At 33.6% G+C, this 26,942-nt stretch overlaps 2 protein-coding genes across 4 annotated transcripts; one reads left to right on the forward strand and one right to left on the reverse strand.

The window, feature by feature from the left end:
- Positions 1 to 5,106: 5,106 nt before the first annotated feature.
- On the reverse strand, positions 5,107 to 8,034 carry LOC124541685 (60S ribosomal protein L32). The gene is made up of 3 exons (XM_047119614.1): positions 7,812 to 8,034; positions 7,063 to 7,172; positions 5,107 to 5,314 (listed from the first exon to the last, which is right to left on the reverse strand). Exons 1-3 carry the CDS (start codon positions 7,924 to 7,926, stop codon positions 5,135 to 5,137), a joined length of 405 nt encoding a protein of 134 aa, XP_046975570.1. The 5' UTR covers positions 7,927 to 8,034; the 3' UTR covers positions 5,107 to 5,134.
- An 802-nt stretch (positions 8,035 to 8,836) lies between these two features.
- LOC124541476 (single-stranded DNA-binding protein 4) lies at positions 8,837 to 18,014 on the forward strand. Of its 3 annotated transcripts, XM_047119389.1 has the most exons (7): positions 8,837 to 9,321; positions 9,843 to 10,055; positions 10,975 to 11,139; positions 11,465 to 11,653; positions 13,936 to 14,058; positions 15,026 to 15,133; positions 16,048 to 18,014. In XM_047119389.1, exons 1-7 carry the CDS (start codon positions 8,976 to 8,978, stop codon positions 16,179 to 16,181), a joined length of 1,278 nt encoding a protein of 425 aa, XP_046975345.1. In that variant the 5' UTR covers positions 8,837 to 8,975; the 3' UTR covers positions 16,182 to 18,014. The 3 variants fall into 3 exon arrangements, with proteins under 3 accessions (XP_046975345.1, XP_046975346.1, XP_046975347.1); XM_047119390.1 differs by lacking the exon at positions 13,936 to 14,058 and having other exon boundaries at positions 14,978 to 15,133; positions 16,048 to 18,013; XM_047119391.1 differs by lacking the exon at positions 13,936 to 14,058 and having other exon boundaries at positions 8,838 to 9,321; positions 16,048 to 18,012.
- The last annotated feature ends 8,928 nt before the right edge of the window (positions 18,015 to 26,942 follow it).

Genomic DNA, 26,942 nt, shown 5'->3' on the forward strand with positions numbered 1-26,942 from the left:
TGTATATAGTGGTGCTTGCCTGGGCTTGAGCCCGCAATCATCGGTTAAGATGCACGCGTTCTAATCACTGGGCCATCTCAGCTCAAATATATTTTTTGTCATAGACAGGTGTATGCTCAAAAGGTTTGCTAATGGCAAGTGATCACTTCTGCATAGACATGAGGCAGCCGCAATAAGAAAAAAATATTGAAACAATATATTACACTTCTTACGAGCTTACCAAGAAATGAAGACTGATATCTCACTTTCCGCCATTACTGATTTAACATTTGACAGATAGAAACAGCATCTCGAATCATTATCATTTCATAATATAAAACAAAGTCGCTCACCGCTGTCTGTACATATGTATGCTTAGATCTTTGAAATGACGCGACGGATTTTGATGTTGTTTTTTTTTAATAAATAGAGTGATTTTAGAGGAAGATTTTTGCATACAATACGTGAACAATATGGAAAAGAAATACTGATAATTTTAGTAGTTTTTAGTGTGATTTGTTTAGGTAGCAAATTCTGTAGTAAGTACATTTAGTATCAGTTTTGCATTTCTGCTAAACCGGGGCGGGTTGTTACTAATATTTAAATTGAAAACTTATGTCACTGTCTATCCATCTTATAAATTATTGAATGTTGACAGCGAACAGTCTGATTTCGTGAGACAATCGTGAGAGCCGCCATGAGGTTGTGTTGTGAATAATACATAATCGTATTAGGTAAGGGGGATGCACGCGATTTCTGACATGTAATTTGTTTAGTTTCAATATCTTTACATAGTATAAAACAAAGTAACATACCGCTGTCTGTCCCTATGTATCTTTAAAATTACGCAACGGCTTTTGATGCGGTTTTTTCAAAAGATAGGTTCCAAGCAGGATTCATTAATTTAAATAATTGTATTTAATTAACATGACGTTGTATTTTTTAAATGTTAAAAAAGAGTAACTACTGAGTTTCTTGACGGTTCTTCTCGGTAGAATCTACTTTCCGAACCGTTGGTAGCTTCACTTAATTGTAAAATGACGATTCAAAAGTGTTTTTAACTTGAATAAAGTTTTTTTGATTTTGATTTTTTGATTTTATATTGACAATACATGCAAGATAAAGTAGAGGAACAATAATAAGTTAATTACGACATCTCTTTATTAAAGTTTAATAAAGAGATGTCGTAATTAACATATTTTATATGCTTACATTTTTTTTGTTATTGAAGACAAACGAGCAGGAGGCTCAACTGATGGAGAGTGATTACCACCGCTCATGGACATCTGCAACACCTGGGGGCTTGCAGGTGCGTTGCCGGCCTTTAAATTTTATTACCAGTGGCGGATTTACAAATCTGCCGCTAGTAGGCTAGTACTAGTAGGCTATTAAATTATTGCCGCCCTACTTTTTTGCAACATTTATGATTTGTGTTCTATAGTCCTCATTACATCAGGTTTTTCCCGTTATTAGTGTGATTGTAAACTAGGTGATATTTCTGTCAGTTACTTAGTTATTTTTCCAACCAGCTATGTAGTGACATGTATACGGATTACGGACGTAATGTGTATAGGTACATATTTTTATAAGTTTTTCTTTTTTAATTTCTGTAAGATAATAAGAAATTTGGGCTAAATTTGCCGGCCCTCTAAATCTGCCGCCCTAGGCTCCATCGTACTTAGCCTATTGGTAAATTCGCCACTGTTTATTACATTGCAAACTCTGGCTAAACCCTACGAGATAGAACAAAATAATGTTTGCTTTGAACTTTGTTAGGTATTCTGTATTATATTTAGTATCAGCATTGCACCTGTGCGAAGTCAGGTCGGGTCGCTAGTTATTTTATAATTTAACTTTTAGACTATATACTTACAAACCTGAACTTGGGGATCCGGCACAAATATTACAGTCCAAAGAAATGCATAATTTACCGGTTGTTGATAGACTTTTTGGGTAGATCGCAGATTTATTTTTCATCATTATAATTTGTTGCCCTAGTAGTTGCCCTAGGCACTATTCCTGACCGAACAGACGAATATAAAATAACCAAAGAGATCATGTTCAAATAGATTTTTTTTTCTTTATTTTACTAATTTCATTTGATATGTCCCTAAAGGTACTTTCTTAATTGACGTTTCTATAATTAACTCACAAAAGATACGTTTAATCACTCCAAAACGTGTGCAAAGCAAATAAAAAAATACTGAAGAATAAAAATTCTATACATCATCCAATTATATGGATCACATACGTTTTTATATATTTACAGGGTGCATGGGGCATCTGCCATAAGCCTTTTTTTTCGCTGCAAAACGCTACGCGTTTCCCCCACGTGTAAGTGGGGGGTACGTGGGGTTTGCCGGTGCCCGAGATGAACAAAACACCGGAATATCCATTAAAAACCCAGCAGTACCCTTTCCGCCGTTTCAGCGGGCGCCCCGGGATTGCTTTCGCATGCTACCGTGACGCCCTAACGGTCGGCACGTCTGTGCGATCTTCCAACTGTCCCTGTCCCTGAGATGCCTATTGAGGCGGGAGAAGGTGCGCATAGCGCTTCTTCCTCCTCCCCGGTCTTCTAAGGTGGAGCGGTTCTGCAGCGGCATCCTCTTCCCGCTCCCTCGGGTTGCTTTTGTGAATCATACGTTGTCACTATAACTTACGATTACATGCGTCGTTTTATATTAAAGACCCTTTTTTTTTTTTTTTATTTTTTTTTGTGGGACTCCCCGGTTTCCTGAACGCCTAGTGCGCCCAGGTCCACCGGGTTTACCGGTTAAAAACCAGCGGTACCCTCTCCGTCTTTCGGTGGACGCTACGGGATCGCTTACGCATGCTACCGTGACTTTATATTAAAGACTCGTGTAAGCATAAAATAATTTGTTTCGATTAAACTTTACTTGGTGGTAGGGCTTTGGGCAAACCCACCTGGATAAGTACCATCCACTCATCAAAAAATCAAAATCAAAATATACTTTATTCAAGTGGGCTTTTACAAGCACTTTTGAATCGTCATTTAACAATTAAGTGAAGCTACCACTGGTTCGGAAAGTCGATTCTACCGAGAAGAACCGGCAAGAAACTCAACAGTAACTAACTCTTTTTCAACATTTAAAAAAAAAAAAAAAGAAAAAGAAAACAAAAAAAAAAAAAAAAACACAATCATGTTAGTTAATCCAATTATTTAAATTAATATATCCTGCCTGGAAGTCAACAGGTATTAATTAACAAAATCTTGTATCGAATAATACGCCTTTTTTTACCAATGTATTTTTTATAAACGATTTGAATTTACGAGACGGCAAAGTTAAAAATGTCTGCGGAATTTCATTATAGAAACGGATACCTTGCCCCAAGAAAGATTTATTGACTTTGCGGAGTCGGAAACTTGGCGTTATAAGCTTATCCTTACTTCTAGTGCATATACAATGATTATCACTGATTTTATCAATGTGATCAATGTTACTGTGAATATATATGATATTGTTATTAATATATTGCGACGCAACAGTGAGTAATCCCACTCTGTTAAAAACATCCCGAAGAGAGTCTCTAGCTCTAAGATTATAAATAAACCGGATTGTTCTCTTTTGTAAAATAAAGACAGATTCAATATCTGCAGCGTTACCCCAAAGTAATATGCCATATGACATAAATACTGTGAAAATAACCAAAATAAACTAAACGAGGGGTATCAATATCAGTTAGTTGTCTAACTTTTCTAACCGCGTATGCTACGGAGCTGAGTTTTCCTGTTAGGGACGACAAATGGGGACTCCACTGAAGTCTGGAATCCAATTCTATTCCCAAGAATACCGTAGCATCGGCTACATCAAGCTGGCCACCGCTTAAAGATGTGTTATAATTTTGCTTTCTAACATTGGGTAGGGTAAAAACTATACATTTTGTTTTTTGAGTATTCAAAACTAAATTATTTACTTTAAACCAATCTTGTATCTGTGATAAGGCACCGTTCACATCGTCATAGTCAGTTTTTTTCCTGTCAACCTTAAAAATCAGTGAAGTATCGTCAGCAAACAATACTATATCACAAGTAGTCTTAATTCAACAATGAAGAACAACGCCTCTAGAGTGTACATTTGTGAGCGTAACATATATTTGTCTTATGTTGCGAAAGTCGAGATAGCCCAGTGGTTAGAACGCGTGCATCTTAACCGATGATTGCGGGTTCAAACCCAGGCAAGCACCGCTGATTCATGTGCTTAATTTGTCTTTATAATTCATCTCGTGCTCAGCGGTGAAGGAAAACATTGTGAGGCAACCTGCATGTGACAAATTTCATAGAATGCGGGTTGGTGGAATACACATGTGGCAGAATACATGTGTATTCCACCAACCCGCATTGGAACAGCGTGGTGGAATATGTTCCAAACCTTCTACTCAAAGGGAGAGGAGGCCTTTAGCCCAGCAGTGGGAATTTACAGACTGTTGTTGTTGTTGCGATCCGTACATACAACTAATAAACCATTTATCAACAGAAGCTCAATTTAATTTACGATCAAGGTTTAGCTCTCCGACAGGCGTCGTGATAGCTGGTACCACCAAATATACTTACTACATCGCACTTAGCTCTGAACATTGGATCTTTATTGTTTTAGATTGTAACCGATTTGCCGTAATATTTTTTTGTAACTTCAGGGGGCCTGCAAGAACGTTGCTGGCCTTTAAGGAATGTGTTCTCTTTTCTTGTAAGTTCCAAAACTAGTTCATAAATTATGGCTTTGGTTGTACATTTTGTGTGAAATTATTGAGACTACATTAAATCATTGGTTTTATAACTTTAATTAGTTTCGTAACTTCAGTATCAAACCGTACGGACAAAGTTTAGCAATACAAAGATTTAAAATTTTTAACCATCACGTGCTCCTGTCACGCGCAGGTTTAGTCGACTGCAAGACGAATATAAAATTCGTAACTTTTCCTCAATAATCTTTGGTAATGAGTAAGGTTTCATTATTCAGTATATACTGGCAATACTGGATTTAGGTTTGCCAGTATAATATCCAATCTTTACTTGACTTGACTTGTCAAAAATAAGCTGATCGAATTTATTAAAAAAAAAAAAAATCTAATAATATTTAGAAATTAAACTTCAAAATAAAACAACCATTTAGGGTTTTATAAAATTTATTATAGTTTATTCGTTCTCCTGGCTGCGGAGACGCGCGGCGGCGTTGGTGACTCTGATACTGAGTTGTTGTGCGCGTTCCACGATGGTCTTTCGCTTCTTAGAAGAAACTCCGTGAGCTATTTCTGCGCAGTATTTCCTGTTCTGCATCATGAGGATTTCCAACTCGCGTACATTGTGAACGAGGACCTATAAAACAAAACAATTATTTTAAATTAACATGGTTATTTTTATTATTAAAGTTATTAATTTCGGGATATTTACCATGTTTTTTATTTTTGTTCGATGGAGCTCGATCGTGAACAAGACATTCGTAGACAATGTCGAAATATCGAGCTCCACCGAACAAAAATAAAAAACATGGTAATTATCCCGAAATTAATAACTTTAAAAACAATCATTATTTGCAACTTACAAACGTCTGATAATTTAACATTTTAGTGATTACACACTAAAGGCACCAGGGTACTAAGTATATACTCCAAAAAAATTTGTGGTAGAGAAAAAGTTCATCAGTTCTGTAATGCAATTCTGTAAGAATTCACTTCGAATCTCACTTGTGAAATGTGCTTCCTATACATTTTATGATTTTTAAATTCAAAATGGCAAAGCACATTCTAAAATTTCACGATCTAACAATATAACTAACTTTTTTCGTTCCTACATGATAGAACTACTTCTTTAGCAGTATGTATTATTTGTTTAAGCTCTTTTGCTACTATACTTATATGATGTTTTATTCAATAATCTTCTATAGACAGAACTTAGTGTTACTTATTACTCTATTACAAATTTTAACAATTATTAAGAGTTTAACAATTACTAATACTAACTACAATAACTGAAATGTTTGTAGGCAATTTTGATTTTAGCTAATATCCATATTGATAGAGCATTTTTAACGTTAACTTCAAATTAGAAAAAGAAAAAAATCTTAAATTTTGTTTACAAGATGTTAATTTTGAAATAAGACTATAGTATATAGATTACATAGTAAAATATATTACCCAAGATTGTTTGTAGATATAATAAGTTCATTTTAAGTTTAAATATAAGGAAATTATGCACAAGTATGATCTCAATGTACACAAACATAAAAAAATATCATTTTATTACTTATATCTATAGTATTTTTGTATTTAGGTTTAAATTAGTTGTGTTACTATCATTATGACTAAATGACTATAATTGAAGTCATTCAGAATAGGATATAATAGTATTTATATAGCAAGGTTACAAATTGCGAGTATCATATCGAAAATGAATAACACAGAGTGCCCTTGCATTTGTATACAATACATATTTATGTATATATTATAAGATGTTCATCTTATAAACACAAGTTATTTATTTTTTTTAATTCCGAGAAACTTTGATAATAACAAAATCAACTTCATTATAGCAGAACTTATAGCTTTTTATGTCATTGTTATATGTTACCTTTACACATTGTATAAATATGTATTGTATAAATTTAAATATTATGTTTTGATCATAAAGAATTATAACAAAAGAGTTTATAAAAAAAATCAAGTTCATTTTTCTTTTTCGTTACATTAGTAATTCATAAAACCAAATTAGTTAATAGAAAACTATTATTTTCAATATAATATATCCTATATAAGTTGATATATTAAAAGTTTCATTAAAATCTAATATATATTGTAAGATACATAATTAAATTTTATCGTATATAATAGGAATATATTGCCTAGCATACATTGTGGATATAATATTATATTAAATCTATAGATCCACACCGGCTTCAATTGCATGCATATGGTACAGGTGCACTGGTCATATACTCAAGAATACTGTAAATTTCTACCAGTGTTATTTTATTTTTGAGAATCATTTGATGAGGATCGTTACTCCGTCTAAAAATAATCAAGCAAAAAATCTTAATATTATCCGTATAGAAGTAGATCGTTTCTCACCTTGCGGAAGCCATTTGGGAGCATGTGACGGGTTTTTTTGTTTGAACCGTAACCAATGCTTGGCATCAAGTATTGACCCTTGAAACGCCTGCGCACCCTGTTGTCAATACCTGTAATGTTTTACTTTATTATTATATTTATATTGGATATTATGTTTTTTAATCAGATTAAAAAGTACATAAATATTCAAAAAAAGAATAGCACATATCTGTAAGGCTTGCTTATCATGTGTACAATAATTTCAATACATATTTATTTTATGAAGTCTAATAGACAAAAATTATGAACAAGTATGTTCTCAATGTACACAAATATATAAAACAATTATATATAGTATTATTTTAATTAAGTTTAAATTAGTTGTGTTACTATCATTATGACTAAATAACTATAGTTGAAGTCATCTAGAATAGGATATAATAGTATTGATATTGCAAGGTTACAAATTGCGAGTATCATATCGAAAATGAATAACACAGAGTGCCCTTGCGTTGCTATACAATATAAAACTGTATTTGTTTTAAAACTCGACTGAATGTGGAACTTCTATACATCGTTCATACAAAGTCACATTATGGTTATAACCTATAAGATTAATGTTTTTAAGTGATTTCACGTTGATTAAAGCTAATGTAATAGTTGATTAGCTATTATAACGCAGAAAATTAACTTTAAATTACTTTTAATTTATATAAATTTACAATGAAAGTTATAAATTGGTTAAATACGGTCAACAACATTTAACATACCTCTCGGTTTACGCCAGTTGCGTTTAAGTTTGTCATATCGATCAGATTGATGTCTGATGAATCTTTTCGTCCTCTTTTTGACGATTTGGGGCCTGTACACAGGTCTGATAGCCATTTTGAAATTGTTTCTTTCACGAAACGCGGCTGCGAACCACGCGGTGACACGGCCGCACGAAAAGGAAGAAGGAATAGACAAGTACAAACATTCCTAGACTTTGTGCGTTTTCAATGTCAGTTTTGTTATGTCAATATTTTATTAAAAATAAAAAAATGTCTATGGCCTGCTTTTATATGTAATTGTATTAAAAATGTTTACTTTACTTATCCTGGCTAAATCCGGGTACTGGCTTATTTAAATGGAAATAGTAAATCGTTCTTTCAGTTTTATTAATAGTACATTACAATAAATTCTTAATTACCTAAAATTTTAATAACAGTAAGTATTATCATCATCATTATCCTCCTGCTTATACCAATTTTATTTGGTGTCGGCGCAGCATGTTTTTTTCTTCCATACTTCTCTGTTAGATGTCATCTTAAAAATTACATTCTTTTTAATCATATCGTCTTTCACACAATCCATCCTTTGCTTCCTTGGTCGTCCTCTAACTCTATATCCATCCACATCCATGCTCAAGGCTATAAATAATTATAAAATAATTAAAAACAGTAATCTACGTTAATATTATAAATGTGAAAGCAACTTTGTCTGTGTGTCGCTCTTTCATGGCCAAACTGCTGTACCGAATTTGGTGAAAGTGTACGTTATGTGTACTGATTTATTCCAATATTTTATTAGTGTGTATCATCGCAAGCTAAATATGTTTACAATAGAATTTTGTTGATTTAAAAATTTAAAAACGATAATATGGTACTAACTGCAAAATTTAAGAAGTTGCTATGTGACAAGAAAAAGTAACAAAAGATAGTTTTAACATTCAATACTTTGTTTTTTATTTATTTTTTGCCTGTGATAAGCATAGATAAGAGAAGGTGACAATTCAAACGATGCGCTCCGCGAAATTGAGAACAATCCGATTCTCTATGCCACAGACGCCAAATGTCGCCATCGATCAATGACATTTTGAGAAGTTGAATTTATTGATATAAAGCGTTAATGTAAATAATAAACAATTTCAACATAAACGTCGGCTTTCAGTCGATATGTATGCCAAGGGCAAAGGCTCTACGGTACCTTCGGACGCTCAGGCTCGCGAGAAGTTGGCCCTATATGTCTACGAGTACTTACTACATGTCGGGGCTCAGAAAGCGGCGCAGACTTTCCTTTCAGAGATACGATGGGAAAAGAACATAACACTCGGCGAGCCGCCCGGGTTCCTCCATTCCTGGTGGTGTGTTTTCTGGGACCTGTACTGCGCCGCGCCGGAGAGGCGAGACACTTGTGAACACTCGTCGGAAGCGAAAGCATTTCACGACTACGGATTCGTTAATTCAGGATACGGTGTCAATGGGATCGGTCACAACGCTGGCCCGGCGCCTCCAAATGACGGTACGATGTTTATTTCTAATGTAGAACGACCATAAAATCGGTTTTCTTTCAGTGTGGCACACTTTCTAAGGAATATTTTTTCTTATCAACTTAAGTAAATATGAATGTGCAAACGTGTTAGAAAGTAGATCACTATTATAATCCTTCTTACTTATTAGTGAAAAACAAAAAAACTACGTAATTGTTAAAGTTAATTAAAACATACATTGATGGCTTTTAAAATTTATGAATGATTATTAGTAATATAGTAACTAACCTGCATTATAGAATTACGTTATTCAGAGAAAACCTAACTATTTAAGTTAATAAATTCTTGGAAACAATAAAAAATGAAGAGTACTGTTAATATATAGTAATCCCTTATTTTAACCTACATGTAAAAGAAAACTAAGAATGTTTGAATAATTATTCGGTAACAACACAAACCATTATATATTTTGTAGTACAACTAAATAAAAATGAATATTTGGAATATGTTTAAGGAACAATTTACTTAATTTAAATAAAAAATTATATTTTAGGAATGGGAGGAGGTGGTATGCCACCAGGTTTCTTTCCAAACTCTTCACTCCGGCCATCACCGCCCGCCCCACACCCTGGATCACAGCCCTCGCCTCACGGACCTCAGCCTCAGCTAATGGGAACAGGACAGCCATTTATCGGTCCATGGTATTCTGGTGGACCACGATCAGCAGTCAGAATGGGCATGGGAAATGATTTTAACGGGCCTCCAGGTGAGCTTTTAAAACTAATGTTATTAATATTATGAAACTATTACATGAAAAATATGAAGTATTTTATTTATGAAATTTTAATTTGAAGATACTATGAGCTATTAAGAAACACACACATATAAGTACATTAAGAGAGTTTTATAAGCTATATATGTAATATAAACATCATCCTTCGTAATTTAAGGATTATACCCAAGATCATGACTGAGGTATTATTATTTTATTTTTTATTATCCCCTGTTTTACACATTTAAAGTTGATCCACCTTTTCTTCTTTTTTGACATTTACATATATGTCAAAGTGAATAAAAATCAATTAAAAGGCTACACTCCAGTATTGATTGTTAAAAATATACGAGTAATGTGTTCAGTTGCAAATATCTGAAAGTGTGTATATATGTATATACATTTTGAAAATATATATACATTTAGAGCCATTTATTTTATTCCTAAAGTGTTTTATTATTAGTGAAGTAGTACAGCCATCTTTTTGTTTTATGACTAATTATTTTGTATTACATTTCTATAATTAAGATAATTTACTATGTACTTGAGTGGTTTTATTAACCTATGCTAATATTATAAATGTAAAAGTAAAATATCTGTTACCTTTTCATACTTAAACTGTTGCACTGAACTAGATAACATTTGCCATGACATTCTTTGAGTCCAAAGTAAGATCACAAGCACTTTCTCATTCATCCATTGATGAGGTGAAATGTTTGCTGCGTTACAGCTAGACCTTTATACAGACTGTCTGAAGACACTTTATATAGATAAAGTTAAAAAGCAAAATCTAAATAAAAACTTATAGAGCTGCTTCTGACGTACAAAATATTTTTTTATTCAAGAATTGAATATTATTTGATTCAAATAATATCCTCCTCATATACATAACATATGATTATTTTGTCTCCAGGTCAGGGTATGATGGGCAATTCTCTGGAACGCGGCGGTGGGGGTGGAGGTGGCGGCGCTGGTATGCTGGGCGGGCCGCGCATGACGCCGCCGCGCCCCGGCATGGGCCCCATGAGCCCCGGAGCCTATGCAGCCGGCATGCGCGGCCCTCCGCCCCAGGCTCCAGGTGAGAACTTATCACATAAAATACTGAGGAAATGAGATTATGTATAACTGGATTATTGATTTCAAATAAATGTCAAAAAAGGGTAATAGTATTGTTCCTAAATTTAGTAGGAAATGTTTTGAAGCAATTGCTTATATATCTTTCTGTAGCCAAAGCACTCCGGCAGGCAGTGTTGATAGAAATTCTGCTCTTGATTGAGTAATTGACTAGCTGTTAGAATAATCAATAATATTGATGAAGTAAAATAGAGTAAATAGTCAAAAAACTAACCTAATTTCTAATGAAAATGTCAAACATACCAATTAATTCAAAAACTGATGCACAGGTATGCCACCAATGGGGATGGGGCCGAGGGGCGCGTGGGCCGGTGGCAGCGGAGGCGCCGCCGGAGGTTCCGCCCCACTCAACTACAGCGGAGGCTCGCCCGGAGCGTACGGCGCGCCGCCCGGCTCGAACGGTCCCCCTGGGCCTCCCACGCCGATAATGCCAAGCCCCCAGGACTCGTCAAATTCCGGTAAGATTTTTAAATGGTGATGGTAGGTGATGGGTTTTTGGTTATAATTCGTTTTACAGATAAGTGTTAATATGTAAATTGATATACTTAGAAATATTTAAATATACTTTTAATAAATAAACTCAGTATAATTATAAATGTGTTTTTTTTTTAATTCTCAGAGAAAACACATATTGAATATAACCAAAAGCCGTCCTATGTTAATAAATATAAATAAAACTTGGTAATTGTTAATTCCTTAGTATATTACACATGTTAATAACACTTTTGAAGAGTGCCCATGTAATTATATCTGTAATTATTATGAAATGGTGCCATTTTTTATTTAGTTTAAAATATTTTGTTGTATCATATAAAGAGTAATGGATACTATATTTCAGAGCCAGGAGTAAAGATAAACATACAAAATTGGGTTTACATATAGTATGTGATTGCTAACCCAACCATATTGTGCACTACTAAAGAGTTTATGATTAATATATCTTTATGTATACAACACTATTGCACTTAACTACTTATATACACTTTAATTATATTTTCAAAGTTTATTTGATGGTATGCTTTGTGTAAGCCACCTAACCAAACCATCAGATATGCAGCAAAACAGCAGTGCTCAGTATTGTTGTGTTCCGGTTTGAAAGGTGAGTGAGCCAGTGTAAATACAGGCACAAGGGACATAACATCTCAGTTCCCCAGGTTGGTGGCACATTGGCGATGTAAGGAATAGTTAATGTTTCTTACAGCGTCATTGTCTATGGTTGATGGTGATCACTTACCATCAGGTGGCCCACACATGTATATACTTGGTTGTTGTCTATGGTCAGTCACCTATGTACTTTAAAGATTTACTCGAATATCTTCGCTGACAATGATATCGCTTCAAATTTTTCTTATACCATAGACTATTACAGATCTTAACCAATGGTATAGTCTTATTTCAAGGTCAACTTTTATGTTTATCTTCACTCTTCGTGCAAATGTAATTATATACATATATATATATTGTATTGTCCCTATTCTTGTTATTTCAAAAGTGATTTTAATGTTTAATATTAAGATTTGCAGGTTATTTTTTTTTTTGTTAATTACAACACCTAACCAGGTATTTGACTGTGGCACAATATTAGATGTTTCATACAGCTGATGCGTTCAGAAACGTGTAGAGGATAACAATGTCGCATTTCTGAACGTCATGTTTACAATTTTATGTTAAATCTTTTTTTTTTTTAAATGAACACCTGTTTTTTTCTTTTCGTTCCGCTTGCTTCATTCTCGCTTGTATTCATTCACGCTTTGGGTCACACGTGTATATGCTTATTAAGTATCTGTACTGTGTATGTCAAACTAAATGTCATAGACAATTCGAATTCGACCCTATTTTTTTTTTGTAATTTTATTTTTTGTAAGTGATTTCATGGATAATATGTTTTCTAGAGTATTAGAAAGTGCATAGCGACTTAATGTGATATTATATATAAAACCCTGATTGGAAGTCATAGAATCTAATAATGATGCTTCTGTTTAAGGGGTTGATTCTTTAACGTTATTTTTTTTTATCTTTTTCGTACATCACAGTAGTGCTTCATTATACTTTTTGATTTCAAGCGGACTAAACACTACGTAGATTAGATACTGGCAACATCGAAAGAAATACAATAAAATTGTAATACTAAATATTTATACAAAGTTCCAAGTATACTATCTAAAAAAGTTTTGAGAATTTTATTTTTTTTTTAAACTGAAAGAGATTAAAAATGATATGAATAGTAAATAATGTTTTTTTTTTTTTTAAATAGTTACTTATATAGGTTTTATTTCGCCCTAACAATTGGTAATGTAAGTAACAGTATAAATATTCTGTTCGTTATTAGACTGACATTTCAATGAAATATTTATTATATAAAAGATTTATATATTAAATTTTATATAAAAGAATTATATTTTTTATGACTTCTGATCTGGTTCTGTAAATAAATTAATTTATGTAAAAAAAATTGCATTTTGTTATTCATTATTATATTAAATTTATCCTAAAAGCAAATATTTTTGTCTAAATGTTAGATTTAAGACATACGTACATTGATTGGATTTTGTTATTTAAAATGAATTTTTAAATTAAAATAAAAAAAAAAAAATCTTAAAATCAATTTTAAATTTAATATAAACTGGGATGCATAACTTTGCATAGTAGTGCATAAGTTTTGAATATAAAAAAAAAATCTATCGTAAAAAAAAATGGGTTGAAAAAGTAAGAGATGGTGACGCGTAATATTGCGCGGCAGGCGGTGACAACATGTACACGCTGATGAAACCCGTGGGCGCTGGAGCCCTAGGGGCGGAGTTCCCGCTCGCCGTCGAGCACGGGCCCCCGTCGCAGCATCTCCCGCAGCCCTCTGCAGCCGAAGGTGCTTATGAATAATATAGGGCTTTGGTTAATTATAAAATATAAATAATAATAAATTGTATTTCAAAATTAAATTGTCAAAGTTTAAGCTAAATATTACAATCGAAAATTTAAAATTGTATACAATTTAAAACATTTGAACGATGTTTCAAAAAAAAAAAAAACAATTTTCCCGCGTTTTTTTGACAGTTCAATGTTCGATGACAGTTTTATTTTTAATTTTTCTTTTGTACCTGGAAATAGTTTCCTTTCAAATGTCAAATTCGAAGAATATACTGGGGAAATAATAAAAAATATTTTTTTTTTAGTAAGTTCAGTGTATTATTAAACGTGTCTTGTCTACGTAGTTTAGTGATATCGCTAGAGAATCATCAATATTGTTTTCATCGAAGCATGTATTGTTATTAGCGATGCTTCATATCATTTTATAATCACATGTCAAATACCGAATGTATAAATTGTATGTATAATTGTATAATTCAGTACGAGAATGAAGCAAATTAATTGAAAACGTATATGTATGTGGTGACGCAAATTTTGCGTGTGAGAGAATTTTTATAAATAAAAAAAGATTTAACGTAAACAGTCGATCGAAATTATTTTATAATGTTATTAAAAATAATTATAAAATATATTATTTTTTATTAAATCATTTAACAAAATTATATAATATATATTTATATGAAAAAAATGGCACAGATTAAAAATTAATGATATATAAAATATAATTATGACTAGGCTGTACAACCTCAAACCTTCGTCTATTATGAATATGATGAATATAAAAAAAAAATATATATAGAAGTATGGGCGCTATTTACGATATATTTTTATTAAATTATTCATGCTTACGATGTATCTAAATTGAAAGAAAAAAAAAACCAATCTCTGAAATACCAAAGTTTGCGTCGCCAGAACAGCATCACGTAAACACAATAATACCATATCGACCACAACACTTGGCCCAGGACTCGGCGGCGTGGACGGCATGAAGTCGTCGCCGGGCGGCGTCGGTGGCGGGGGGCCGGGGACGCCGAGGGAAGACTCCGGATCGGGAATGGGCGATTACAACTTAAGTGAGTGCACTGAGAATATCTAATATCATTAAAAGTAAAAGTAAAGTAACAGCCTGTAAATTCCCACTGCTGGGCTAAAGGCCTCCTCTCCCTTTGAGGAGAAGGTTTGGAACATATTCCACCACGCTGTTCCAATGCGGGTTAGTGGAATACACATGTGGCAGAATTTGTATGAAATTTGTCACATGCAGGTTTCACGATGTTTTCCTTCACCGCTGAGCACGAGATGAATTATAAAGACAAATTAAGCACATGAATCAGCGGTGCTTGCCTGGGTTTGAACCCGCAATCATCGGTTAAGATGCACGCGTTCTAACCACTGGGCCATCTCTGCTCCACTGGGCCATCTCTGCTTATATCATTAATACCTCTTTTTTTAACAGGGAGGCTGACTGCCTAGTTTTGATCACGTGGTCACCACTCACTGCCACAAGAAAAATTGATAAGAACATAAATTAACTGGTCAAACAGATTAATTATATATGTTTTTGAGTATTTTGTCCCTAAGACAAATTTTACCGCTAGATGGCGCTTAAACATAAATAGATATGTGTTGAAAGTATTTCTGCTAAATTATTGATAATGACTGACTTAAATATGGCAATGTTTTCTGTTATGTGGGTATTTTTGCCCATACGACCTATGACCATTATAACATATAATACTATATGGGTATAATTTTGATGTTATTAAATAATTTATATTTTTTTTGCCAATTTTGCAAGTAATTAAGGAAACTAGTAGTTCATTTTTTCCACAGATTATAATCTTATGAAATATTTAAGATTTGATTAATTCAATAACAATATTTTATACGATAGCGATTTGTTCTCATAAATAAAATTAACGTTTTATTTATGAGAACGATAGAAAAAATAGTTAATGTGTACAAAAGTTTGATTTATAAACCGTAGGTTTCGGCGGACCGGGCGGCGACCAAAACGATCAAACGGAATCGGCGGCCATTTTGAAAATAAAGGAGAGTATGCAGGAAGAAGCGAAACGGTTCGAGAAAGATCCAGATCACCCGGACTATTTCATGCAGTGAATACGAGATGCGTCGGCACGTCTGCGCATGCGCCGCAGTCGTCGACGGTTCATTTGCGTTCCAAACGATCTGATGTTCGGATTTTTTATTTAAGCTTCTGTCGTTCGCAAATTATTTATTAGTTTTAATTAATTAACGATATCTTTTTTTAATTTTTTGATGGTACTTTTATTGTTTCGTAAACGACGTAAATTACTTAATCCGTTTTGTAACTGTCATTACAGTGGAATACCTTTGCCTGACGTTAAAACGGTACATGAAAAAAATAATTGTCAACGTCAATTGTCAATGTCAAATGTCAAGTGTATATTTAATCTGTGCCGGTTAAAGTCTGGCTGCTGAAAGAATGCGTTCCTGATAAATCTGTTATTATGAAACATTAAAACTTATATTTAATACAATTGATGTCAACTGTGTATATGTCATGATCAGCTGACAGACGTCAGTAACCCAATCTGTCAGTAGCTTGACTTTAGTAAAATACTAATGAATGTTACTTAGGCATATGATGGCAATAGAAAATCATGGTCTCCCTTACCCTAAGCTGCCATATTTCGTCCTCAAAGTACTTACAAAAGCAGTTTATGTTTTTTTTTTGTTTATACTAGAGTTGCACCGAATTTCCGATCGTGTAAATTATATTCAGCCAAATATTCACGTTTATTTTTTTTCGCGGTTCTAATAAATATTATATTAATTGCATATGATTTAAATAAAGTTCAATCAATAATAAAACGGTATTTAGAACGGATACAGTTGAATAATTCGTTGCAACTCTTGTGTGACGTCATAAGAAATTCATAATGGCGTTGGATGTTTGTATTTTTTGTTAAAGTAGTGTTTATAAAAAGTATCATCAAAAAAGTTTTCATATATAAAGGCACTTGCAATGTGAAATAGTGAAAGTTATTTTATAACAGTTACGCCCATATTGATTAATATCATAATAAAATAGATTTTTTCGAATAAATTATTATTATTATAATATGTATCTATACATAGAATCGAGAATCACATTATAATGAATTGATATTTTTTATGTTTTTAAATGTAATATTTTATATGTATTTTCGAATTGAAACAAAAAAAATTATGTTCGAATTTTGATACTTTCGAATTTTTTTTTTTTTTTTAAATAATCGTTTGCTCTTAATTCAAATCATGTTACGTTCTGTCTAATTGTCATATCTAAGAACCAGCGCGCACTGGTAACTTTTGTCACGGTGACTGTTTCGTCACTCTTGTCAAATCCTGTGAATATGTACATGCAGACACAAATGTCACGTCGTAATATGCGCGCGCCTCCATATATATTCACGGACTCGACAAGAAACACTGTTTCGTCACTCTTTCGGAAACACCTCACTGTTTCGGAAACAGTCACCGTGACAAATGTTACCAGTTCGCGCTGGTTCTAACAATGTAACAGTGAAATGATATCTCTAAGACGATACGCACCGATTTCTGTCGACATTCGTGCGTTAGACAAACGCTTGCTTAGACATGTGACCGGTATAACTTACAATTAACGTGAATATATTATGAAGTTACTTATGGACCATTCATGTATTACTTAAGACTATTGGTCTAGTTTTTGACCCTTATAATAAGAAATAACAATAATAGTCCGATCATATCACAGCCTGTTTAATATTCATTATGTAACAATCTAAAGGAGAAAAAGAATATACGTTTATTTGTAATTTCCAGTAAGATGGCCCAGTGGTTAGAACGCGTGCATCTTAACCGATGATTACGGGTTCAAACCCAGACAGGCACTGTGCCAGCCACATCTCGTTCTCAGCGGTGAAGCAAAACATCCTGCATGTGACAAATTTCATAGAAATTCTGCCACGTTTGTATTCCACCAACCTGCATTGGAAAAGCGTGGTTGAATGTGTTCCAAACCTTCTCCTCAAAGGGAGAGGAGGCCTGAACTAAAGCCCAGCAGTGGGAATTTAGAGGCTGTTGTTGATGTCATTTGAAACCTTCTAAAGATAGTACTAGGGATCGCGATTTTTTTATTAATTTTTACTTAATGAGTATGGAAACTTCTTCCCCCCTTTTAAGAAAACAAGGCATGGTCGACCCCCAAATAAATCGTCTTATGTAATAAGTGAATGGCCTTATCCAAATAATCGTTTGTTTATTGAGTGTACAGGTAAGGAGATGTACCTCGTATAAATAATGGTTACATAATCTGCCACATTGGCGCTTCTGTAGCTAGACTTAGTCGCGAAAATTGACTAACGAATTTATTTGATGACGCTTCTCACCTGTACGCTCCATATTTGTTCATGAACCTATCAAAATAGGTTTTAAGAATATTGACGAATAGTACAGCACAACTTAGATGTAGCATCGGCAAAATTCGTAAAACCGATCACATCCGATTTAAACACGCTGTTACCAATATCACCCAAATTTGTTTCTTATGTGAATATGATCTTTACGCAAAGGTAATAACTTGTAATATCATATGACGCAATATATTCGTCAATTTGACACGTCGATTTACACGCACTTGCGTTCTCGGGTTGAACTGACGCGAGAATCTATAGCGACGAATAGCGTCGAATGGCGCGATAGGGAGCTGTTTCTATCGTTTGAGTGAATCGGCAGTAATCGGTTTTATTGAATTTGCCGATGCTACATCTAAGTTGTGTCGTACTATACATTTGTTTTGATTCGTCGTAAGTTTACCACGTGACTCGGCTTCATCGGTCTATGTTAATGCGTCTAAGCTATGATGGACCACTACAGGAAGTAACTAAGAAATGAATTTGTATAGCTCAGTTTATATTTCGGTCCGTTTTTTTTGTACGAAGGTTCGCTCCTCTGTAAAGAGTTGAAACGAAAGAGTGCGCGATTGGATGTTTAGTATTTTTTTTTTCTAATATATGTATATTGACAACAGAGTATTTGAATCTGGAATTGAATATACCAACTGTAGATTACGTCACACACGGGAATAACATGGTTGTGACGTCACTGTGATATCAAAAGCGATGGCATTTTTTCCGTTACGCGATAAAGACTACTACCTACTTCCTTTGCTTAAAATGCTTAGAACTTTCACCAATTGGGTTCAGTACATGCAGTCTTTCTCGCTAAGCATGAGATTGTTTTGAAATTGTGACGTCACAGGGGAAAGTACAGTCGTGACGTAATTTATAGATGGCTAGCATCCCTGTCGTTTCGTGCACTCCTTTATTAAATGTATTATGATATTTTAGCAGTAATTAAAAAAAAAACTTCCATTCGTTTTTTAAAAATAAATTATTTAGCGTACATTTTGATTTAAGCTCTAATGTTCCTAGATTTGTATCGTTATTTTAAGTTCAGTGATTTTTTTTTTATTTTTCGTAGGATATCGGTGCGTCGAGTGTGGGGCCAGTGTGTATTACTCATTAAAAAAAAAAAAACAAAGCAGAATGTAAAATTTTCATTGTTTATTTATTTTTTATGGTAACTTTTACACAGTATGTTATTATAAATTATTTATTATATTTTTAAAATGTATAAAAAAAGAATGAGTAACTCTCAATATGGTCGCACTCAAGATTTAAATTTCGAATGAACGATCGAATTATTTTAATGTTTATAATTAAATATAATTCCTCGTCCATACGAAAACGCATTTATTCATGTTAAATAATGAATTTTTAATATATATCAAGCGGTAAAGAAATCTTAGAAACGTTAGTAAGTTATCTGTGCCCAAAAATTACTTTTAATTTTGATAGGGTGTATGTATTTCGTACGAGGTTTTAGGTCCGCGCGCGAGAGAGAGACGGCAATATGTAAGGTATGATATCGGATTGTGTTTTAAGTCGTACGATATTTTCTACGTAATTCTTGGGCACCGCGAAATGTCAGATTCGAAAATTTTTATGCAGTGAAATTTTATACATTGAGATAGAAGTATTAGAACGTTTTTTTTTCTATCTGGTATCTTTATAGAATAGGTATTTTTTTTGGGGTGTATGGAAAATTGTATAAATTAGAATTATTTCTTAGCGAGATTCGGCGAGGTAGGCTCTAAGGGGGCGTCGCCCTGTCCAAAGCTCTGCGAATACTTGGCTCCTTTTGGTGGATATAAATTAATTAAAAAAAAAAAAACTTTTCAAATTTAGAATCTCGACTGAACGTACATACTCTTTCGTTCTTCGATGTGTAAATAAAATTAAAATTGGACTATCTTATTTTTTTTTTTTTTCAATAAATTGAACATTAAATATTTCGAAAATCGAACCTAAAAGGACCCAAAAATGTAAATTACGCAGAGTTCAAGATTAGATTAAGATTTAGTGTAAACTTAAAAAAAAATATAGATTTCCACGATGCGAGTTGTAAGGGGGAATTTTTTTAAAGATAACAAAAAAAAATATTTTAAATCGGTTTTTAATTTAAATTAAAATTACGTGTAGCGTGAGGTTGTATGTTTTTAAGGTATATTATTTTTATGTTTCCTTAATTTTTTTCCGTGAGTTAGGTAAATGAATTATTATTTTTTTCATTAATGTATGTTTATATACACTTACTAAAATAGTTATCGTATATTAAATAAGTTGTTTTATTGTTAATATTAAACCCTAATGTATCCCAATCTAATAAAGTTTTCTTTACGTATAAAATCGTAATGGGATGTGACCTTTTGGAACTGAGTTTATTGGTAAGTGACTTTATTAGTTACCAAGTTAGGACTTTGTGCAAGTAGGTATCTACTCCTCAGATATTTAACCCCTATAGAGCATTTTTGTGTTCCGATTTGAAGGGTGAGTGAGCCAGTGTGACTATAGGCACAAGGGACATAGCATCTTAGTTCCCAAGGTTGGTGACGCATTGGTATTGTAAGGAATGGTTATTATTTCTCACAGCGCTATTGTCTATGGGCAGTGGTGACCACTTACCATGAGGTAGCCCATTCGATAGTCCAAAACGATATCTGCCTGCTAAGGGTAGCGTCAGCAGAGTCGCGAGTTTCCTGATACTAGTTTGAATAATACAGGAAATAGTAAGCAAAATTATTTATAACTATTGTTTAAGAGATTTAAGATCGTATGCTTGCTATCTAAATTAATATTATAAATATGAAAGTAACTCTTTCTATTTGTCACTCTTTCACGACCAAAATGAATCGAATTTCATGAAATTTGTTATGAAGCAAATAGGAACTACAAGGAGGGACATAGGTAAGGCTACTTTTTGCCTAACACAAGCAGGGCCGTATTTAGGGGAGGGCAACCGGGGCAACTGCCCTGGGACCTCCACATTAGTGGAGGCCACAATTTTCAGCAAGTTAACAAATGCCGAGATATAGTCAAATTATAATGATGTTATTATTTAATATTTTAAAAGTTCCCGATACAAGTAAATAAGTCATAGCTTACTGATTGAAATAAAAAAAGTAATTAATTCATGATAATATAATTATTAGGTTGTTCACGCTTCTGTTTGTCTAGGGCTCCCACTGCTTTGTGGCCCGGGGGGCTCCAGACCATTAAATCCGGCTCTGAACACAAGACAAGGCGGGCAGCAACCAGTAGTAAATTAAATAGTTAAATGAGTTGGTATCGTATAAAAAAAATGAAAAAATCTATCAATGAAATTATTTAATTTTTTTCAAAAACTCAAACTCAAATTCCTTTATTCAATATAGAAGCATTACACTTACTTATTGATTGTCAAATAAACACTACCACCGGTTCGGAAAAAGGAACACCCTGACCTGAGAAGAACCGGCGAAAGAAACTCAGCGGGTCTTTTTTTTTGTTATTTTTTTTTTTGTCAAATTAATAAGATACATAGTAGTATATGATTAGAAATAGCCAGGAATTATAATCGCATATGGGTTTTGCCAGTCGTATTACATTGTAATAATTGTTCAGACCTTATTTTGCCCTTACTTCGCTCTCAACTAATTTTCGATACAGATACTTCATCAAAGTTCCATCCCAGAGCATATATGAAATCCAAAATCAAAATGAACTTTATTCAAGTGGGCTTTTACAAGCACTTTTGAATAGTCATTTAACAATTAAGTGAAGCTACCACCGGTTCGGAAAGTAGATTCTACCGAGAAGAACCGACAAGGAACTAAGTACATAGTTACTCTTTTTCAACATTTAAAAAAATACAGTCATGTTAGTTGAAACAATTATTTAAATTAATATATCCTGCCTGGAAGTCAACAGGTATTAATTCCACACCTTTTTATCATCTACAAAATCTTGTATGGAATAATATGCCTTTATTATATTTATATATTTTTACCAACGTATTTTTTATAAACGATTTGAATTTACGAGACGGCAAAGTTAAAAATGTCTGCGGAATTTTATTATATACCTTGCCCCAAGAAAGATTTATTGACTTTGTGGAGTCGGAAACTTGGCGTTATAAGCTTATCCTTACTTCTTGTGCACATACAATGATTATCATTCATTTTGTCTCGTAAAAAATCGCGTGCGTCTCGGAATAACCGACAGAAGTGATAACTAATTGTCAAAAATATAGCGAAGAGGTTGAGTGAGAGAGAAGAAGCCTGCTTACGGTAACCGTATGCGTGAGAGAAAGGGATGCCAGATAGACCCGTAACGCGTTATGTTACGATGAGGCTTACTCTCATAAGCAGTGCTGTAAATAACCTTTCCTGTGCTCTGTGCGATCTTGGAATCATCGATTAAGATTGACATCTAACTACCGATAAAAGGGTCCAAGGAATTTACCAGCTTTCTACCATCATCATCATCATCCCATCATCAGCCCGTTTTTGTCCACTGCTGAACATAGGCCTCTCCAAGTGCACGCCACTGTGGTCTTTTTCCGGCTACTCGCATCGCAGCTTTCTACCAAGGAAATGAAACTTATGCATTTGAAATACTTTACGGACAGATTTGGATTTTTAACTGTTATGAGTATAACCTGTAAATTTCCCACAGCTGGGCTAAGACCCCTTAGAGGAGAAGGTTAAGAGCATATTCCACTACACTGCTCCCATATCGATTTGTGGAATACACATGTGGCAGAATTTCTATGTAAGTAAACAGGCAGGCTTCCTATAAACACTAATTAAGCTCATGAATATTCAGTGGTGCTTGCTTGGGTTTGAACCCGAAATGAACTGTTAAAATGCATGCGTTCTGACCACTGGGCAATCTCGGCTCGCATTGTTTTACAGCCGTTTTCTTATTCTACGTCTAGCGGCGTTTGGAAAAAGGTAGATCAGAATATAATCGGGATCGTATTGTCATCGATATAAATAACTAATAAGTGAAGTTGTTTGTTGTTGTACAACAAAGATTCGTCCATTTTTTGCAGAATTATACTTCAGGAAAGAGCTGAGATGGCCCAGTGGTTAGAACGCGTGCATCTTAACGGATGATTGCGGGTTCAAACCCAGGCAAGCACCGCTATATATATGGGCTTAATTTGTGTTTATAATTCATCTCGTGCTCGGCGGTGAAGGAAAACATCGTGAGGAAACCTGCATGTGTCTAATTTCATCGAAATTCTGCCACATGTGCATTCCACCAACCCGCATTGGAACAGCGTGGTGGAATATGTTCCAAACCCTCTCCTTAATGGAAGAGGAGGCCTTATCTCAGCAGTGGGAAATTTACAGGCTGTTACTTTACTTTTTTTTTAACTTTTACTACTTTACTCCAGGAAAGACCTCAGACTATAAGTGCTCTCCCCCTTCTTATATATGGATAAATAATAATAATAAAGCCCTTTTATTTCCAACAAACTTAAATAAAATTTTTTTCTTAAAACTAAATAACTACTATTACTCTGTTATTGGAACCCCACGCTGGGTAAAGGCCTCCTCCAGCTTACACCATAATTTCTTAAATCTTTTGCTTTTACTCCCCAATTTGTTCCTGCTACCTCGTTTATGGATGACCTCTTTTTCTTTTTCCCGCAGGTATATATATATATATGGATGGATACTAGTAAATAATACATTATCGTTAAAAATACTGATTGTACACGTAGGTTATGGGGATTATTTGATAATCGTGCGTGTTTGACTTCGCGTGATCGCACGTAATAAGTTTTCCTTTGCCGAACTACTGTCATAGAGGGACAGCGTTATGCGTTACAGTCTGAACCATCAACCTTCAAAAATAATTCATTTAAAAGAAAATTGTGTGGTTTTAATATAGTTGAATATGTTTTGCTTTTGAAATATAGGACAGTGTTCCAAAGTAAAGTAACAGCCTGGAAATTTCCCACTGCTGCTCTCCCTTTAAGGAGAAGGCTTGAAACATGTTCCATCACGCTGTCCCTATGCGGAATGGTGGAATGTACAAGTCTCAGAATTTCGATGAATTTAGACACATAACCTGCATGTATCTAATTTCATCGAAATTCTGACACTTTTTTATTCCACCATTCCATTCTGACAATTTTATTTGGGGTCGGCACATCATATCATCTTCCATACTTCTCCGTCTGACGTCATCTCACAAGTAACATTCTTGCCAGCCATATCTTACAGTGGAACCACGTATGTTTATTTTAATAAATAAACCACAATAACTGATATATCAATAGTCAGTTTGAAAACAGCAAAAAATCCAACAACAACCACAGCAACCTGTAAATTTCCCATTGCTGGGCTAAGGCCTACTCTCCCTTTGAGGAGAAGGTTTGGAACTTATTCCACTACGCTGTACCAATGGGGGTTGGTGAAATACCCATGTGGCTGAATTTCTATGAAATTAGATACATGCAGGTTTCCTCACGATGTTTTCCTTCACCACCGAGCACGAGATGAATTATAAACACAAATTAAGCACATGTATATATACATACTAGCGATCCGCCCGGCTTCGCACGGTTGCAATACTGATCCTAAATATACTACAGAATTTGTTTATTTACGACATCACATTACAAACTCTAAAATTATCAGTGTTTCTTTACGATATTACCCATGTACTATATACAAAAACCTTCCTCTCGAATTACTCTATCTATTAAAAATAATCGCATCAAAATCAGTTGTGAAGTTTTAAAGATTTGAGCGTACAAAGGGACATAGGGACAGAGAAAGCGACTTTGTTTTATAGTATGTAGCGATGAGCAATATAGTAAGAAACAGTGATCATTTTAGATGTTTATAATGTTATGTCGTAAATAAATCAATTCTGTAGTATATTTAGTATCAGCATTACTCCGTGCGAAGCCACAGCGGGTCGCTAAACATTTCTAGATTGAATTAAGATTTTTGATTTTACTTAAACAGCTGTAATTAAATTTAAAATAATTTATTATCATGCCCAAGTACCTACGGATGGGATGATGTCATCGTAGGTAGACACGCTCGTTGTCACGGTAGAATAAATACGGTGACAATTTCTTATAAATATTAAAGGAGGTTTTATTACTTTTAATTTTATAATTAGGCACTCCTATTTTATTATATGTATATAGATAATATATATATAATAGATAATATATAGATAATATACATATAATAAAATAGGAGTGTCTGTTTGTAATATTAAAGTAGCCCTTTTTTACTCAATGCATATGCATACACGGTACATATACCAAAATAACATTTCTTACAATTTTTGTCTGTCTGTATGTTTGTTCCGACTAATCTTTGGAACGGCAGGACCGATTTTGACGGGCCTTCACTGGCAGATAACTGATGTAATATGGTATAACTCAGGCTACAACAATATTTCTTTTTTGTTAAATTCAAACGCTTACAAGGTCGCGGGCACAGCTAGAATTAAATATTTCTTCGTATCACTTAAACTTTTTTGTCTATTGTATCTTTTACTCACCCAATTAAATAAACATATCTATTTTTATTACTTTCCACTTGAATATTTCTAAACACTCAGTCTTCATACTATATAATGTTACTTCTAAATCAGTGTATAAAGTGCTTGTAAAAGCCCACTTGAATAAAGTTTATTTTGATTAGATTTTGTGTCAGTAATATAACAATTATATAAAAAAATTGAAGGTAGGTAATGTGTGGCATAAATTAAAGTATTTCTGTTATATTAAAAAGAAATATATAAATCTGTATGCTTTGAATATTTTCATTACTACTCGTCTAGCTAAAAAATATGTAATAATAGTTGACAAACCAGAGAAAAAGGCACTTACATGTTTTGACTTTGTAATATCCATATTACATAGGTCTGTAGAGATGCATAAGTTCTTCTAGAAAGAAAAAAAAAGCTGGCAATTCAGGCAAATCAAATCAATTTTATTCAAGTAAACTTCACAATGAAGCGATTTTGTATCGTCAGTAATTAAATACTACCACCGTTTCGGAAAGCAGCTTCTAGCGAGAAGAAACGGCAAGAAACTCGCATAGTTGCTCTTTTCAAATAAACAGATTTACAATGCTTGTTATTTACAGTAATTAATGTCATGTGATGGAACCAGAGCCTAACTCCAGGCGTTTCTTTCTAAAAAATACTCTTTTAATGAATGATATGAATTATTTATTGATTAAGTCTTAGTAATCTTTTTTAATTTTAAGAATTGTGAAGCCTTGTGAATAGGCGAGTCTGATGTCTTTCTTGTTTTAGATCCTTATGTCCTAGAAATATTAGATACTGCTATTATTTAAAATAAAATTAATACTATAAAAGTAAAATTTGGAGTACTACTTTGAGTGTGTTTTTATTTCAAATAATATGTATAATTATATTTTTAAGGAATTTCGTTCCAGTTTAGAACTTATTTTAAACTTAATGGAGAGATTGATTGTTTCATTTCATA

The sequence above is a fragment of the Vanessa cardui genome, chromosome 28 (assembly GCF_905220365.1).
Source record: "Vanessa cardui chromosome 28, ilVanCard2.1, whole genome shotgun sequence".
NCBI lineage: Eukaryota > Metazoa > Arthropoda > Insecta > Lepidoptera > Nymphalidae > Vanessa > Vanessa cardui.

Coding starts and splice junctions, on each gene's coding strand:
- LOC124541476 (XM_047119389.1), top strand. CDS start 8,976: ATGTATGCCAAGGGCAAAGGCTCTACGGTACCTTCGGACGCTCAGGCT. Junction 14,059..15,025: donor GCAGCCCTCTGCAGCCGAAG/GTGCTTATGAAT, acceptor CACTTGGCCCAG/GACTCGGCGGCGTGGACGGC. Junction 15,134..16,047: donor AATGGGCGATTACAACTTAA/GTGAGTGCACTG, acceptor TATAAACCGTAG/GTTTCGGCGGACCGGGCGGC.
- LOC124541685 (XM_047119614.1), bottom strand. CDS start 7,926: ATGGCTATCAGACCTGTGTACAGGCCCCAAATCGTCAAAAAGAGGACG. Junction 7,173..7,811: donor CAACTGGCGTAAACCGAGAG/GTATGTTAAATG, acceptor AAAACATTACAG/GTATTGACAACAGGGTGCGC. Junction 5,315..7,062: donor TCCCAAATGGCTTCCGCAAG/GTGAGAAACGAT, acceptor TTTGTTTTATAG/GTCCTCGTTCACAATGTACG.